The sequence below is a fragment of the Xiphophorus couchianus genome, chromosome 16 (genome assembly GCF_001444195.1).
Source record: "Xiphophorus couchianus chromosome 16, X_couchianus-1.0, whole genome shotgun sequence".
In the NCBI taxonomy this organism is placed as follows: Eukaryota; Metazoa; Chordata; class Actinopteri; order Cyprinodontiformes; family Poeciliidae; genus Xiphophorus; species Xiphophorus couchianus.
The window spans coordinates 29,557-46,181 of NC_040243.1; the positions used below are offsets into that span (position 1 = coordinate 29,557).

Below are 16,625 nucleotides of genomic sequence, written 5' to 3' on the forward strand. Positions count from 1 at the left end.
CGTTGGAGAGGAAGATGGACGGAAGCGGCGATCTGTGGGGGTTAGTGTTTAGCTTAGCTGTTAGTCCACTTCGACAGCCGCGCTTCCGCTGCCGGTCGCACCGCCTTCGCTTTCTCCTCCTCCGGCTAGTGCTGCTAGGCGAGTCCGCTGCGCTGCGGGCCGCTGGGTCTTGCCTCCGTAGCACTCCGAGATCACGTAAACACTCCAGAGTAGTCGTTTTTATGAGTCCAAAATCACTTGATGATCGTAATTCCAGCAGACGCTGGCGATCATATGCTAACTTACTGAGTGGATGCAAAGTTTGTAGCGTTTTAGGCGGCGTATTTTGCTCAAATACTCGCAAGTTGTCGAGAGCCCATGCAGCCGCAGCCATTTTGGGCGCCGCCATCTTTCTGATTCTTTCTGATTTTCCCTTCACGCCTTGGTTCTGTACAGGTACTCGGCTGTTCTTTATAGTCGGTTGCTAAACCGACCCGGTCTGAATCATCTTCAGACGTTTTCACACAGCAGAAAAAAAAACGTAACCAGAACAAGAGAGGGAATCAGTCTGTCAGGAGGTTAAATGATCAATTAACAACTGGTGACTCAGCAGGCGGCCATGTTTCTTCATGCTCTAACTGTGTGTATGTGTGTGTGTGTGTGTGTGTGTAATGAGCAGGATTTACAACCCTCTCAGTGAATGACGTTGTGGTTCTGCAGCACCAAAATGCTGCGTCACTCTGACTGACACTCAGAAGCTAAAATTAACGTTTGTTTTTCTTTTGGAAGATGAACTTCTGACTGAGTCTTTAACCTCCAGCAGGTTTTCATTTAGGTTGGTTCTGAATTTGGCTCATTTATTTTTCCTTTACTTCTAACATCTTCCCTCCCTGCAGCATGAAGCTGCCACCACCATGTTCTGGGTTCCCGACCCGGTGGTCAGCCAGCGCCCCCTCATAGTTCTGAGTTAAAATGTTTTTAAGTTGAGAGAAAGTTTGAAAATGTCACTTGATAATTATGCGTTATCGGAAGATTAATACCTGAAAACCAATTCTACAGTCTTAATGAAGGCAAACATTAAAAGAACTAAAATAAAGGTGGTATTTCTCTGGGAGAAACTCTGGAGGTTCTGCTGAGGCCATGCAGCGTTTTCTAGAATGAATCCCTCTGCTGCGTTCAGCTGGTCTGAGATCAGGCTGATGAAGTCGGTCACATTTAGACTCGCCTACGTTGACCCTCCTTCTGATGTGTAAATAAAACACTGAGAGGCAGGTGTGTTTAACCTGCCAATAAATCACCAACATGTAGTCTGGAGCTCAGGGGAAGTACGACTGCAGACAGGAAGTGGCTGAGGCGTGTGCTGGGAGGAGGGACAGGTGAGGGCGTGTTGTTGGCCAGGTGTTCTTAAAGCTACAGCAGAGCAGCAGACGCTAACTTCCAGAGATGGCACTCTACAAGGCGATCTGCGTGGCGGCGCTGCTGACTCTGTTTACTCAAGGTAGGAATCTCACCTGCATCGACTCCACCAATCAGCTTCAGCTGTGACAACATGTCAGAGAAATGACTTTTAATCGTCTTCAAATGATTCTGGTTTTATCAAACAGAAAAAGGATTTTCCTGGTTATAAATAAGTTAAAGTTTTTTCCCACTGAATGAATTTTCCATCCACGAACATGTAGAGAAACAATTTTCTGGTTTCTAAATTAGGTTGGAGCTAAAATTTTGATTTTGTGTAAAAATGTAGTTTTTAACTAGCAGCTCTGCATAACAGAGAAAAAAATGTTTTTGCTAAAAATTTGTCTGAAAATGCATCAAAAGTTCCTGAAAGAGTCTGAAAAAGTTTCTCTGACCGAAAATTAGAATAAAAATCATCTGTTGGTAATAATATTATAAAACTGTTTGGATTTTCTTCATGTTTGTTGTTTTGTTGTTGTTGCTGTTTTCTATTTTATTTGAACTTTTGATCACATTAGTTGTATATTGAAATGTTTTACTTGCTTAAATTTTTGTTCTTTGCTTTATAAATAAAGTTGGATTGACTGCTTTTTATTTTAACACGAATGTGAAGATACTTCATATTATAAATGTGCTAAGATTGATTTAGTCAGGATATGAAAGTTTCTGCTGTTTTTTGACATTTCAAGCTGAAGTAGAAACTCCAGGAGTTTAGTGAACATTTGTCTCCATGACCACCAGATATGACGCTTATTATGCTCTAAATACACAACTGTTTGTTTAAACCAAATTATTACAGAGACCAGCTTACAGATCCAAAGTCAGATATAAACCCAGTTCTGTTGGTTTGTCAGGAACTGGTTTCTATTTATAAATAAAGTGACTAAAACAAATATTTGTCCTAGAGCAAGTACAGAATGTGCCTCACACAAAGAAACATTCCTGAGTCTTAGCTTAAGTCAAACAGGTTAACCCTTCAAAGATGCTGCAACTGAACAAAATGCCAGGATGGAAAAACATCAACAATAACAAAGATGATTAATGATTAATTAATGGTTAATTATCTGCTCATTAATCTGGGATTGGTCGCAGCAGTTAATGTTAAAATACATAATTTACTTCGATATTCAACACCACAATCAGCCTCAGCTGAGATCATTCTTTCACTTCACTTTAAATTAATGATTAATTGGATCCATTATTTTATTATTATTAGTTTATTTTCTAAAGATTAAAGTAAAATTAAATTGATTCTAAAGACCATTACTAGGGGTAAAAAGCTAAATTTCAATGCAAAAGAAATTGAAGTAGATTAAAGGTTTAACTTTTATCATAAGTTTATTGTGTGGGCTGCACAGTGGCGCAGTTGGTAGCACTGTTGCCTTGCAGCAAGAAGGTCCTGGGTTCGATTCCCGGCCCGAGGTCTTTCTGCATGGAGTTTGCATGTTCTCCCTGTGCATGCGTGGGTTCTCTCCGGGTACTCCAGCTTCCTCCCACAGTAGTGATGGGATTTTCGGCTCCTTTTCGAGATGCGGCTATAACGGCTCTTCTTACTGTGGAGAGCTGGCTCTTTCGGCTCCCCATATATATTTTTGACATTATTAATTAATTAATAGCTTAAACCTAATTTTATAATATTTTGTTTCATTATTGACATTGTTAAGCACTTATGATGAGTAAAAATGCTTTATAAATAAACCTTTTATTATAACCAATTAAATTATCACAAAATAGCACCACTTCCACAAAAATACCTTAAAATAAATTAAACAGTTAAATATAAATACAAACACCCACCACAATACGAAAAAGTATCAAAGCAGCTTCGTAACAGAAAAGGTGCCACAATACAAATATCAAATATTATTCAGTGTTATGTGTGATTGGTCAGATGTGTGGAGCACACGCTTACCCTGACCCAGTGGACCGACCGAGGGAAAAAACTCTCAGCTCTAGCGCTGGCAGAAGAGCAAAACGATCAAGGAGAGGGAGAAGGGGAGGAGAGACAGCGAGGCACCGCAGGACAAAATAAAACGATGTGGGGAAAAACTATCGGCTCTGGCACTTGCAGAGCACAAGCACAACGACAGGGAGGCGGAGAGACAGCGATATACTGTAGAAAAACCCGGCTCCCAAATAGGACCCTAAAACGGCTCCCATTGTGGAGCCGGTTCCAATCGTTCACTTCAAAGAGCCGGCTCTTAGAGCCGGATCGTTCGCGACCGACACATCACTATCCCACAGTCCAAAAACATGACTGTTAGGTTAATTGGTCTCTCTCTAAATTCTCTCTAGGGGTGTGTGTGTGTGTGTGTGTGTGTGTGTGTGTGTGTGTGTGTGTGGGTGAGTGTGTGTGTGTGTGTGTGTGTGAATGGTTGTTTGTCCTGTCTGTCTCTGTGTTGCCCTGCGACAGACTGGCGACCTGTCCAGGGTGAATCCCGCCTCTCGCCCGGAACGTAGCTGGAGATAGACACCAGCAACCCTCCCGACCCCATTAGGGACAAGGGTGAACGGAAAATGGATGGATGGATGGATAAGTTTATTGTTGGAGAAGGAGCCACCATGAGGGTCTGACCAGCCAATAGGAAGAGAACTTGGATAAATCTGTACCATTCTAGTCAGAGGAATAGATCATGTAATGTTTGTGTTTATCACATTGGTTAGAGTGAAATCTAACTGTCGCTGTAGATAAAAGTTAAGGATGATTTTAGATTTGGTCACAAAATCAACATTTAAAACTGATCGTTAATGACATTTGTTAAAGTTTTTAGCACTCCCTGAAGGCAAAAGTCTAAACAAGTTCATGTCCAGGATGTGTGGGGTCTGCAGAGATGCTAGCTGACCTTTTCCTGACCTTTGACCTGTACGTCCTGGATGGAGGACTGATCCTCTCCTCTCTGCAGTCCCGATGGTTCGCTGCAGAGAGGAGAGGTGGTGTTCTCCAGGTGGTTCTGACCCGTGGACCGGCCGATCCACCTGCTGTCTGTCTGCAGACCGTCCTGGATCCGAGCGGTGGAGTCATTTCTGAACCTCGCTGAGGTCCAGTCGTTAGTGCCTAGAGGGACAGGAAGGGCGTGGAGAGGACCCAGCCCTGGGGCCCGCCGGTCCTGATGGTTTTGGTTCCCAGACTCAAATGATGCTAGTTTGAAGTTACTTGGTGGATCTTAAGGTTCTATTCACTGCAAGGGAACCTCCAGACGTCTGAGGTCCATCATCCTCCACAGAGGAAAACATCTCAGATATCCCACCAGATTCAACCCAAGGTCAAAGGTCAGAGTATGAAGCTCAGAGAAATGACCAAAGTCTCTACAGGCCTTAGTTAGAGGGTTAAAGGTCAAAGTTAATCCATCCAATGTCTCGACCTTCTGACGTGTTTGCTAGTTAAAAACGTCCTGAGCGTTCGGCGGCACAACGTTCCTCCGTCGTGTTTAAGATACTGAACTGCCTGACTGGGTCGGGTAACGGGCCATGACCCAGTCTGATCTTCGGATGGATCTTTGGTTCTGCAGGAAACGGTACCAGAATATCTAACAGCTGAGTTCAGATAAATTATGTTGAGTAATAATATTTCTGTAGGAACAAGAATTAAATAAAAATAACTTCCCGTGTGTCTAACTTGCTGCTGTGTTTCATTTTTCAGAATCTTCTTCTCAGTTATCAGGTAGGAGAAATTTTCTCTCAGTTCCTCCATCCTAACTTTCCTGTCCGGGTCTTCTTGGTGTTTTCTGATCCATTGCTTCAAGTGAAACCAGATTCGAACTCTGACATTCATGCAGAGGCGACTAAGCCTAGACCATCAATACTTTCACGTTAAACGTGACAAACCGAGAAAATACTCAAGAAAAATTGTATTTGGTACCAAAGCTACTGATGTACTGAGTACTTCAGTATTAGTGTGTAACTCAGACAAAATATTACATGATCTTTAGGTTCTTGTGAATAAATAAATATCACATCAATATTAAATAACAAATTCAGGCAGAAGAAACTAATCTCAGTTAATCACAACTGAGGTTACTTTGAACCCAGTACTTCCAGTAAACTTCTGCTACATCACTGGTTCTTCCTTCAGTGCAGTAAGTCCAGGTTGGTGGAGGAGTCAGACATCGGACTCAAGCAGAAGTAAAAAGTACATTACAGTAAATCTACTCCATTATTTTAAAAGGTTCCTTGTGAACGTACATAGTCACCCAGCTCTGCATTCATGTCAGGTTGTCAGGACATTTCAGTCGATTTGTGACTGTCCTAGTCTGCAGGTCCTCCAGAAGTGATGAGATGTCCATGTGTCCTCAGATTGTGGTCAACCAAAACTAAACACCAGGATCGTTGGAGGAACGGTGGCTCCTGAAGGGTCGTGGCCCTGGCAGGTCAGTCTGCACGGCTCCTCGGGCCACTTCTGTGGAGGATCTCTGATCAACAACCTGTGGGTTCTGACTGCAGCTCACTGCGTCCCAAAGTAAGCAATCTAATCCATCTGATCTGAGCAGGAGCCTTCTGTCTGAAGAAAACAACTTTACTGTTCAAACTGGTTTCCCAGAGAGCAAAATATGACAGAATCAACATTGAAAAAATGTTGAAGCCTGACATTGAAACGAAGCAGGGTTAGGGTTAGCTGTCGGTGACTCACATGTTGAATCAACGTTATTGTTTCAACCATCACTGACACTATATCAATGTTGATTTAACCATCATCTGATTGTGGAGCTTATTTATATTGAATGAAAGTTAAGGAATCAATGTTGATTCATGTACATTTTTAGGTCTACATCATAACATACCATTAAAAGTTTCTTAACTGGTGTTAAACACACGGTTTTATTTGCAGATGTTGGGTATCATGGGTACATGTCGTTCAGAATTATCGTACATTAACACATTTCCAAAAATGTGTGTGCAAAAGGTTAAAAATGACAACATGGCAATAATATAACATTTTATTTAAGAAAACAGGATTAGATCTGTAAACATACAAAGACTCCTTTTGACAGAACATCAGTCTGTTGTCCATGAAGATCAGCATCCATGAGCTTCAGCCTGGTTCTGTATGAACCAGGAATCAGGACAAGTTGGGCCAGATGTTTCCCTTCTGCCACACCTGGATTCAATCAGTGGTGATTAACGGCCTCTGCAGAAGGTCATGCAATCATCTGAATCAGATGTTCTGGAACAGAGACACATCATGGGGAAAATGTACAGAAAGGAATCACAACCCACTGTCCTCAACATATAGAGCTGAATTGAAGACGTGATGCTCGATAATAAAATGTTCTGACCCAGAGCTCAACGAGGAGAAGGGCTGCGAACAGCATAGATGGGCCGGTACCCTCCCTCCCTCGTTCATGTTGGAGGTTAAAGGTCGCAGTGTGTCCCACATTCTCCATTTTTATGGACTTTGGCGAAGTGTATTACCCACAATTCATTGCTGCATGTGGCGTTTTGAGTTAAAAAGCGGATTTATAGCAATGTTCTGTTTTTTCGTCTTTATAGAAAATTCAAAGAAAATATCTTGACCGTAGGAACATTAGTAATAAAAAGTTTGATTTGATAAACTGAGCAGAAAAAGAAGAAATAAAAATAATAATCACAAACTGTGGAAAGAAAAACAAAATGTCACAAATACAAGACAAATCTTAAATTAAGATATTAACATGTTGGTAAAAAGATTGGCCTTTTGTGATGTAAAATTATTTCACTTTAAAAATGGAGGTGATTTTTAGAAAGCAGTATTTGTGAATGAAACTTAGGATTAAATGTATCATAATTTAACTCTTCATCCCTGTTAGAAGACCAAATTTTATTATATTAAAACTTAAAGATAGATTATATTTCTTACACAATACCCACTTTTGAAAACTTTCTAAAAACAATCATGAAAATTCACAATTTAAAAAATGTTTATTGTCTTAAAATCTCAGTCACAAAACGCAGGAATTGATATTTATTTTGAATTTCTTTTGCAGAAAGTCATTACAGGGAAAACTATACATAATTATGAAATTAATATCTTTTTTGTTGAGTGGAATAGAAAGCTGCTTGGTTTTATTATCATGATTTTTAAAATGTTTTCTCAGACTAGAGCAGAAAACTGATGAATTTATTGTAACATTTTGGTTCATAAAGTCACAACATTCATAGTTCATTATGAAAAGTTCATTTTAGTTCCATTAGTCTTTTTATTTTTCACATGTAGCATCAGGCATTTTTATTATTTTCGATATATGCTGTATGTTTGTCCTGAACTTGATCTTTCTTAGCTCCACTTTATACCAAACTAACTGTTAGCTGCATAAAACAGATGGTTTTATGGGTAAAAATCATGTCTCTACTGGTCAAATAGATTGATAAATTGATTATTAAAACGTTTTAATGTGTATTTTTTTTTTTCTCCAAAGAGTTTTTGCGGCGCTAGTGGCTCGTATTTTTTCGACAGTAGGCAGACAGGAAGGAGCGTGAGGAGAGGGGGGAAGACATGCGGTAAAGGTCGTCAGGACCGGGAGTCGAACCTGCGACATCCGAGTCGAGGACTAGGGCCTCCAAACCTGGGGCGTGCTAACCCGCTGCGCCACCACAGCACGCCCCTTAATGGGTATTTTTTGTCATTTTGGAAATATGGCAAAGTTCACAGAGCGAGCTGTCTGTCGCAAAAATACAGAATAAATCAGTTTTCAAAAGTAAAGTATGGAAATAATTTTGGTTTCACTGAACATGAGGTTATATTGAATTTTCTGTATTCAACAAGTCACAACAGAATAAATATCTCCAACAGAAATACCTGAACTGAACCTTTAAAAGATTCTGTTTAGTTGTAGTTTTTAGCAGCAGGATGCTAAACAGGGACCGGTCCGCCATTTTGGATGTGAAGTTACGACCGTTCTGTCCCAACCCTGACCCCTGACCCCTGATGTGACTTTGACTGAGTCCACACTTCATAGGGCTGAGCTTTGGACCGGGCCAATGATTCAACATTGATCAGATGTTGAAGTTTCAGTCGTTAGAATTTGACCACATTGATTTAATGAATCTCGTCAACATTGGTTACTTGGCTCGAATTGGATGATTGTTTGATTCACCATCAATCGTCAACCTCAACCAAAAATCAACCTTTCTGACCATAATTCAACGTTGAATTACCATCACTTGCTATGTGGCTTGTTTTTGAAACTGCTGACTTTTCTGTTTCTGAACATGATGGGCTCAGTGGCAACCCGTCCGTTATCAGCGCCGTGTATCTGGGCCGTCAGAGTCAGGAGGGAAGCAACCCAAACGAACAGCGTCGGACAGCGGTGCAGATCATTGTTCATCCTGACTACAACTCTCCTGTCTCTAATGACGACATCGCCCTGATAAAGCTCTCCTTAGCCGTACCGTTCAACAACTACATCTCGCCGGTCTGCCTGGCGGCGGCGAGCAGCACCTTCTACAGCGGCGTCGACTCCTGGGTCACTGGCTGGGGCAACATTGGATCTGGTGGTGAGATTTTAAATGACTGATTAACGCCATAGTAGTCTCTCCTCTGACCACTCGGTTAAAGTGCACCTGCGTTTCCTTGGCAACATTTCCTGTGCGTTTGTTTTTCACACCCTAATGGAGGACGTTCCTCACTAATAAAACTTAATGCTGTCTTTCCTGTTTACCAAACTGACAGTTCGAACCGTATTTCTTCCCTGGTTTGGAAACTTTTTCAAGGACTGAACCTTTAAACACTACGGTAAAGCTAGCCGCCTCTTCGAAAATGACAGTGAAGCCCGCACTCGATTTTCACGTGCGCCACGGCACAAGACATTACGGCACCCTAATTTATTAGCTTCTTTCACAATAAAAGCTCACATCCTGTTCATGTTTGACCTACTGCAAGTAGATTTCTAGCGGCTTCAAGTTTAGACTTTGTATTTATGCAGTTGCAAAAAGAAATTATGTATCGGAAATAATTGGGGACATTAAGCAAAGCTGAAAATTCTCTGTTTCCAGCGACTTCTCTCACTTCTGGGTGGCAAAACCAGCAAATATGAACCTGATCTGATGTTTAATTTCTTGCAGTAGATCAAAGATGAACCGGATGTGCGCTTTTATTGTGAAAGCAGCACGTAAATGGGGGTACCGTAACGTCTTGAGCTGTGGTGCACGTGCATATCGTGTGCGGGCCGCCTTTTCTAAAGAGGTGGTTAGCTTTACCACAGTCTTTAAATTGTTGTACTCTGAATGTGTGTCTCCTCAGTTTCTCTTCCATCTCCTCAAAACCTCATGGAGGTGAAGATACCGGTTGTGGGCAACAGACGGTGTAAATGTAGCGGCTATAAAACGACCGACATCACTGACAACATGATCTGTGCGGGATTACTGGAGGGAGGAAAGGACTCCTGTCAGGTGATTATCTTTGCTTGTTAGAATCTGGCTTCATCCAGCAGATCATCCAACATGTTTCTCATTTTAAAGGGAGACTCAGGAGGTCCGATGGTCAGCAAACAAAATGGCCGCTGGATTCAGTCAGGAATTGTGAGTTTTGGCGTTGGCTGTGCTCAGCCAAATTACCCAGGAGTCTATGCCAGAGTCTCCCAGTATGAGAGCTGGATCAAAGCCCAGATCGCCACCAACCAGCCGGGCTTCATGACCTACACATCAACCGGAACCAACAGCGACCTCAGCGTCTCCTGCACTGGCGTGCCACCAATCACGACCCCCACACCAAGTAATTCCTCCTCTATCCAAAACATTTCAGCTAGCTCATCTTAACATGAACACCTCACATGTCCAGGATTTGTAAAAATCTGCTTATCAGTCATGTCCAGGAAGTTGAGAGAGTTATAATTAAAGACATTATCTAAAATGTGCTCTGAAGTGTGACTGTGCTTTAATCTCCCAGCAATATACTGCGGCCGGGCCCCACTGAACTCTGGTATTCTGGGCAGTAGTTCTGTGGCGGCAGCTGGTGAGTGGCCGTCCATGGCGAGTCTGCAGAAGAACGGACAGCATGAGTGTGGAGGAACTCTGGTGTCCAGGGAGTACGTTCTGAGCAACGCTGCCTGCTTCTCAGAGTGAGTCACGAAAGATCCCACAAGTAGTTCTGCTCTGATACAGTGATGGGCCGGTCTGGTACTGGTGTTTGTTCTGATGGACGGGTCTGGTACCGATGTGTTTCCATTGGTCCTCATGTCCAGGACCCAGCCTGCCGAGAGCTGTGGTTCCATTTGGGCCGGCCAGAAAATTATTGAGAAAAGTGTTTCAACAGTTAAACAATTTAACAATGACCAACTGCTCTGACAACTTTCAGTCTGGTTTCCATGGTTATCACAGTACTGAGACTGGCCTAGTCAAAGAGTTGATCAATGACATATAAACATAGACTGCAAAAGAACCACAGAGCTGGTTCTGTTGGATCAGCTCATCTTAACACCTCACATGATCAGGATTTGTAAAAATCTGCTTATAATTCATGTTCAGGAAGTTGTGTGAGTTATAGTTAAAGATGAACAAACAGCCTCCTGTAGTGGCAAGAGAAAAAGTCCAGCTTCTTTCTGCTGAAGCTTCTGGATTTTATTTTTCTGGATGATAGAAGCTACACCTACATGTTTTCTGCATTCCCTTTAGATTTAGTAGTATAAATCCAATGTTTTTAAGTTTCAGTGCCAAGTCAGTTGATCTTCTTGCCTTAGATCTCCTAATGTGTCTCAGTGGACGGTGGTTTTGGGTCGTCTGAAGCAGAATGGGTCCAACTCGTTTGAGTCATCGTTCAATGTGTCGAATATCACCATGAGCAACCTGACCGGGTCCAACATCGCATTGGTTCAGCTGTCCACGAGCCCCACCCTGAGCAACTACATCCAGCCCATCTGCCTGGACAACGGCAGAACCTTCCCGGTCGGATCCAGCTGTTGGGCTGCTGGCTGGAGCTCTGGGCGAGGAGGAGGTGAGGCTGCGAGTCTGCCAGATTCAGACACTATATTTCTAGAGCTCTCGTCTGAAATAACATTTTATGTCCCACAACTTCAGTCGAGGAGCTTCTGCAGGAGTTTCAGACGTCGGTGCTAACCTGTGAAAATGTTTCCTCCACGGAGAACATCTGCACCACAGAGTTCACTCTGGAGAAGGTCAGTGGCGGCTTGACCTCTGTCCTGTTGATCTGCAGGGACACAGAGTGTCCACAGGGACAGAACGTCCCTCAGGGAACAAAGACTTCATCTCTTTGAAGGTTCTATAAGGTCTGAGCAACGCTGCCTGCTTCTCAGAGTGAGCCACAAAAGATCCCACGGGTAGCAAAACTACCCGTCAAACCTTGACCTTTGACCTTGTCAAAGGTTCAGGTTTGTGAAGCTCTGTCTGCATGGTGTTTCTGAGGGTTGCACCAGTATCTTCTTTAGCAGTCTGAGAACATAATCTCTGTAATATTTCATATAAAATGTGTTCCCAACAAGTTTACCAAAGTATTAACACCTATTTCACATTTTTACATTTCATTTTAATTTAACAACAAACTTCAAGTAGATTAGTTGTGATTTTATGAGAGGAAACACAAAGTCGTGATTTTCTGTGTAAGGAAAATAGTTCATAATCTTAAGTGTGATGCACTGCCACTTTAATCTGTTGGCCCAAAATAAAACCCAGTGCTGCCTGGCTCCAGAGGTTCTGCTGAGACCATCAGAGATGAAGCAGCATCATGGAGGAACCCAGCAACAGGTGGTGGAGGTGCTGGTTCTGTTTAAAACGGGGTCCGGTTCGACAGCACTCCAGCGTAGAACATCTAACAGAGACATGGAGACAAGACGGATCGCCTTGACATGGACGTCCACCTAAAGGAGAGCATTGATCACAGAAGTTGGCCCATGGAAACTCTGGAGGAGCTGCAGTGATCCTCAGCTCAGGTCTAGAAAACAGCAATAGATGTGAACTCCACTAACCTGATGTTGAAGATCTAGTCCTTGGCACCACCAGGAGTGGAGCCCGCGGCTTAATTTGACTCAAAACAGGAAACCTCTTTCGGCCCGGACACAGAAAGGATTGACGGATTGATAGCTCTTTTTCGATTCTGTGGGTGTTGGTGCATGGCCGTTCTTAGTTGGTGGAGCGATTTGTCTGGTTAATTCCGATAACGATCTGGATTGCGCCAGGTCTCTGATGCCCTTAGATGTCCACACTGAGTGGATCGGCGTGTCTACCCTTCGCCGAGAGGCGCGGGTCACCCGCTGAACTCCTCTTGTGATTGGTATACGGGATTACAATTGTTTCCCATCAACGAGGAATTCCCAGTAAGCGCGGGTCAGAAGCTCAAAAGTCAGCACTGAGAAGACGATCAAACTTGACTGTCTGGAGGAAATAAAAATCGTGACAAAGTTTCCGTAGGTGAACCCGAGAAAAGATCATTAATGTCTCAGACTTATGGCCAAAGGGAATTCTCTTTGAAGCTTCCCACTGCGCAAGTTTACCTCATGGAGGTGACTCGACCACCAGATCAGGTTCACATCCAAAAACGTAGAAGGGTCTCCAGCAGAACCAGAACAACCAGAACCAGGCTGAGTGTGGCTTATTTTCCTTCCTGCGTCACGTTGTGCTAGGCTCGAGTCTCCAGACTGTGTGCTGTGGGGAACAATGTGAATGTCTACTCACTGTGATGTTTGTAGCTGGTTCTGAATATGGTTCTGATGGACTGTCTCCCTCTGCTCCTCAGGGTGACCTTGGTGGTCCGCTCATGTGCCAGCAGGACGGTTCTTGGTTCCAGGCCGCCGTGGTTCTGACCTTGAACTCCTCTACCAGCCAAACTCGAGCCAACACGAATGTCTTTGTCAAACTCAGTAAATTTAACGACTTCCTGACTCGGATACTCGGGGTCTTCTTGACTCCAGAACCCTCCGCTAATGCCACCGTCCCCACTGCCTCCAGCAGACACCCTGAGGCTCACTTCCTCTTCCTCTTCTTCCACCTCCTCATCCTGCTCTTGTGTCTGCAGCTCTTCTCATAGAAGGCTGGGTTTGGGAGCCTAAAGTCTGACCAGATCTTCCCCTTTCTACATGTTTAAACGGGTTCTCTGAGCGGTTTCTCGGTGGTTCTTTGGGTTGAAGGTGGAAGGAGGTGCTGGTTGATGAATCAAGTCTTTGTGAGGATTTATCGGCTGAACATTCAGGTTTCCCTTCCAAGGAGACAGAATTAAATGTGTCTTGATCAAAAGTTCTCCAGATCTGCTGAAGGTTCCTCAAAGTCTTTCTTGATTTCACCTGGAGGAAGTCTGGATTCTCCGGTTCTGGTCCAGCTGGAGCTGATTAAAGGAGTCAGAATGAAGAATTTTAACAGCTGCTGATATTTTTGTCTGAAACCAAACAGATCAGATTGTTTTATTGTTTAGAAGTCTTTATCTCACAAACCTATTATTATCTATCTATTATTATTATCTACCTATTAACACGTATCATTCACAACCAGTATCTGCACTAATAACTAATAATAGTATTGATAATAATCATAATAATAATTATTATTATTCTGTGTTGATTCTTTGTCTTCACAGGAAAATGTTTTAAATTAACTGATTGATTTTATGTCTGTTTCATATTACAGTTGTTTACATAATTATCTATAAAATGAAAATAAATATATGTTGAGTATTTACTGTGTAACGTCCCCAAACACTGGGGCGTGGACCGGCACCTGTCCGTGTGCTGCTCAGTAACGGGTCGCAGACGGGTCAGGTTCTCTGATTCAATAAATTATTTCTTATTTGTTCAAATTATTGTTTCTTTCTATGAAGACTGAAAAAACCTTCATGATTTGCTAGAATTGACCTTTGAACTGTTTTGTGTTCAGCCAGCTTCTCCAACAGTCAGTTGGAGTTCTGACCCGTTCCTCCTCACAGAACCTTGAAGCTCCACCCACTAATGTCCTCTGGACTCAGAACCATTGGGGGTCAGAGGTCAGGGGTCAGGACTTGGACACAGTAGAACATTTCTGTATTAAACTCATTTTATCCGTTTTGATGTTCTGACAAACTGAACGTTATACTGGATTTCACCTTTTTGAATTAAAAATGTGAAATAAATGAATTTCCGTCCAGTGAGTGGACCGCCTGGCAGAGTTTCTGGAAGATCGCCGTCGTTCGCAGAAAGTTTTTAATAAATCAAGTTTGAAACCTTCCAGGAAGTCGAGAGCTGCTTTTCGTCATTACTACGGCAGATCGTGCAGCTGCTCTGCTGCCGATCAGCTGATCACATCCAATGACACTTACCAGGTTTGGACCACAGCATTCCTGTCGTCATGGCGACCCACCGATTATTTCATGTCGTCTCCACACACAGTGATTAGTGGAAGGGTTTATTTGTATTAAAGGATTCAAGGATTTCTTTATTTTCATACCAGCCTTGATTGTGGTACGAAATTCAGCCTCAGTCCTTCATGATGAGGAGCGTCTTCCTCCTGCATCGTGCTGATTGGAGGTCAGAGGTGGAGGGAAGGCAGCTCCCCACAGTCCTCTGTGCAGCCTTGACCCTAACCTCTGCAGAGCCGTCCTGTGCCACACGCTGATGCAGGTGCAGAGAACACTCTCCACCACACAGCAATAGAAGCTCCTCAGGACTGAGAAATAAACGAAAACTGAAATGTTGGTTCTGAATAAACTTATTTTTATGTCATGATTCTTATGCTTTGTTCTATTCTTTGTGTCATTTAATGTTGATTTTTATTTTTGTGGTTTTATGTCTGTATAAAGCGTGTTATTAATAAACTTTACTTACTAAACTGGCTGCTGTAAAATAATGGGCCTGCAATGAGCCTATTACACCTCCAGGTGGCACTGTGAGGCTGTGTCCGGTATTTCACCAGTAGGAATGTGACCCTTTCGGCTTTCCATACTAGACACCTCCTGGCCACTGAGGAACAGTAAAGGTCAAAGGCTATTTCTTTTATTTCCAGAGCAAGGTTGCCAGATCTGACTGACAGTTTCCAGCTAAAACAAAGCAGAAAACCCATAGATAGATAGATAGATAGATAGATAGATAGATAGATAGATCCAGACTCTGAAGGGAAACATAAATACAGTCAAGATAACAATGTGTTTAAATATCATTTTATCCATTTACTGCCACATTACATCAATCAGTTCCCCCATTTCTATGAATTATGGCAACGTGGCAACATGGCTCTCCCTCTAATGCTCACGTTGAACTCTAGCAGGCCTCCAGATGCTCCAGCCTCCTGATTGGCTGATTTAATCTTGTTGATCATTTATCAGGTGAACTGTCCGACCCGTCTGTCAGATCGGATTTGAGCCGCCTGACGTCATCGACGGTGAAACAATGAGTCGTTTTTTATGAGACGCTGTCCGACCTGTCTGGTCGACGGGCTCTGGCAGGAAACTGACAGATCTGGCAACTTCCATCTCATGATGAATCACAGCGAATAAATGAAGCACCAGCAGTTTGTTGATGGAAAACCTGAGAACGTTTAGCTTTCTTCATGTTTACAGGAATTTGTTTTCTTCCAGTTATATCTAAACTTTAAAGAAAAGGTGAAAAAATGATCTTCAGTTCCCGTCTTGTGACCTGCAGACAGTTTCATTTAACACATCGCTGAACCTTTTGTGTTGAGAGCATTTCCTGCTCCTTGTCCAGCCAGTTTTCAGAAAGTTTCTCTTCCTTACTGTAAGCTGCTGGCACCAAATCTGTCTAGATTACCTGATAGCTCAGCTCTGATGCATTCAGGGGAAACTATGGCATCGCCGTCAAAAACTGCCTAGAAATACCCACTGGCAACAAAAATCAGCATCAGACGCCATTTTTATGGTTCATAATAAAACATTAAACCTTTAAAAGGGTTAACAGATGGTAGAACTGCAGAACACAGTCAGTTCTCATCCCTGAATGAAAAGAAAGGAACCAGAACCAGAACCTCTGCTGCCTGGTTTGGGTCCACTCATTATGTCATCATCAGAACATCAGTGACCGTGTGGAGCAGCAGTGGGCAAACCTTTAGGCTCAGGGGCCACATTGACTTTTAAAATTTGGGGGTCAGAAAGGTTACAGTGAAAGGTAACGAGGTTTAAAAAGTTCTTAATGAGTTCAAGCTGCAGGACCAAAATGACCAACAAACGAGTTTTTCTCAGTAAATTAACTGTTGAGACCCGGAGAGTCAAACTAAGAATCAAATGTTGTTTAGATCTGATTTGGTTCAGAGTCACTGATCTAATCTCTGCTACACCTTCACAAAAATTAAGA

At 42.8% G+C, this 16,625-nt stretch overlaps 1 protein-coding gene across 1 annotated transcript; it reads left to right on the forward strand.

Moving 5' to 3' along the window:
* The first annotated feature begins 212 nt into the window (after nt 1–212).
* Nucleotides 213–15,049, forward strand: LOC114159638 (polyserase-2-like). Its single transcript, XM_028041658.1, has 10 exons — nt 213–1,477; nt 5,075–5,095; nt 5,728–5,890; nt 8,633–8,904; nt 9,650–9,798; nt 9,868–10,120; nt 10,295–10,466; nt 11,085–11,338; nt 11,422–11,519; nt 13,094–15,049. Exons 1-10 carry the CDS (start codon nt 1,423–1,425, stop codon nt 13,382–13,384), a joined length of 1,728 nt encoding a protein of 575 aa, XP_027897459.1. The 5' UTR covers nt 213–1,422; the 3' UTR covers nt 13,385–15,049.
* The last annotated feature ends 1,576 nt before the right edge of the window (nt 15,050–16,625 follow it).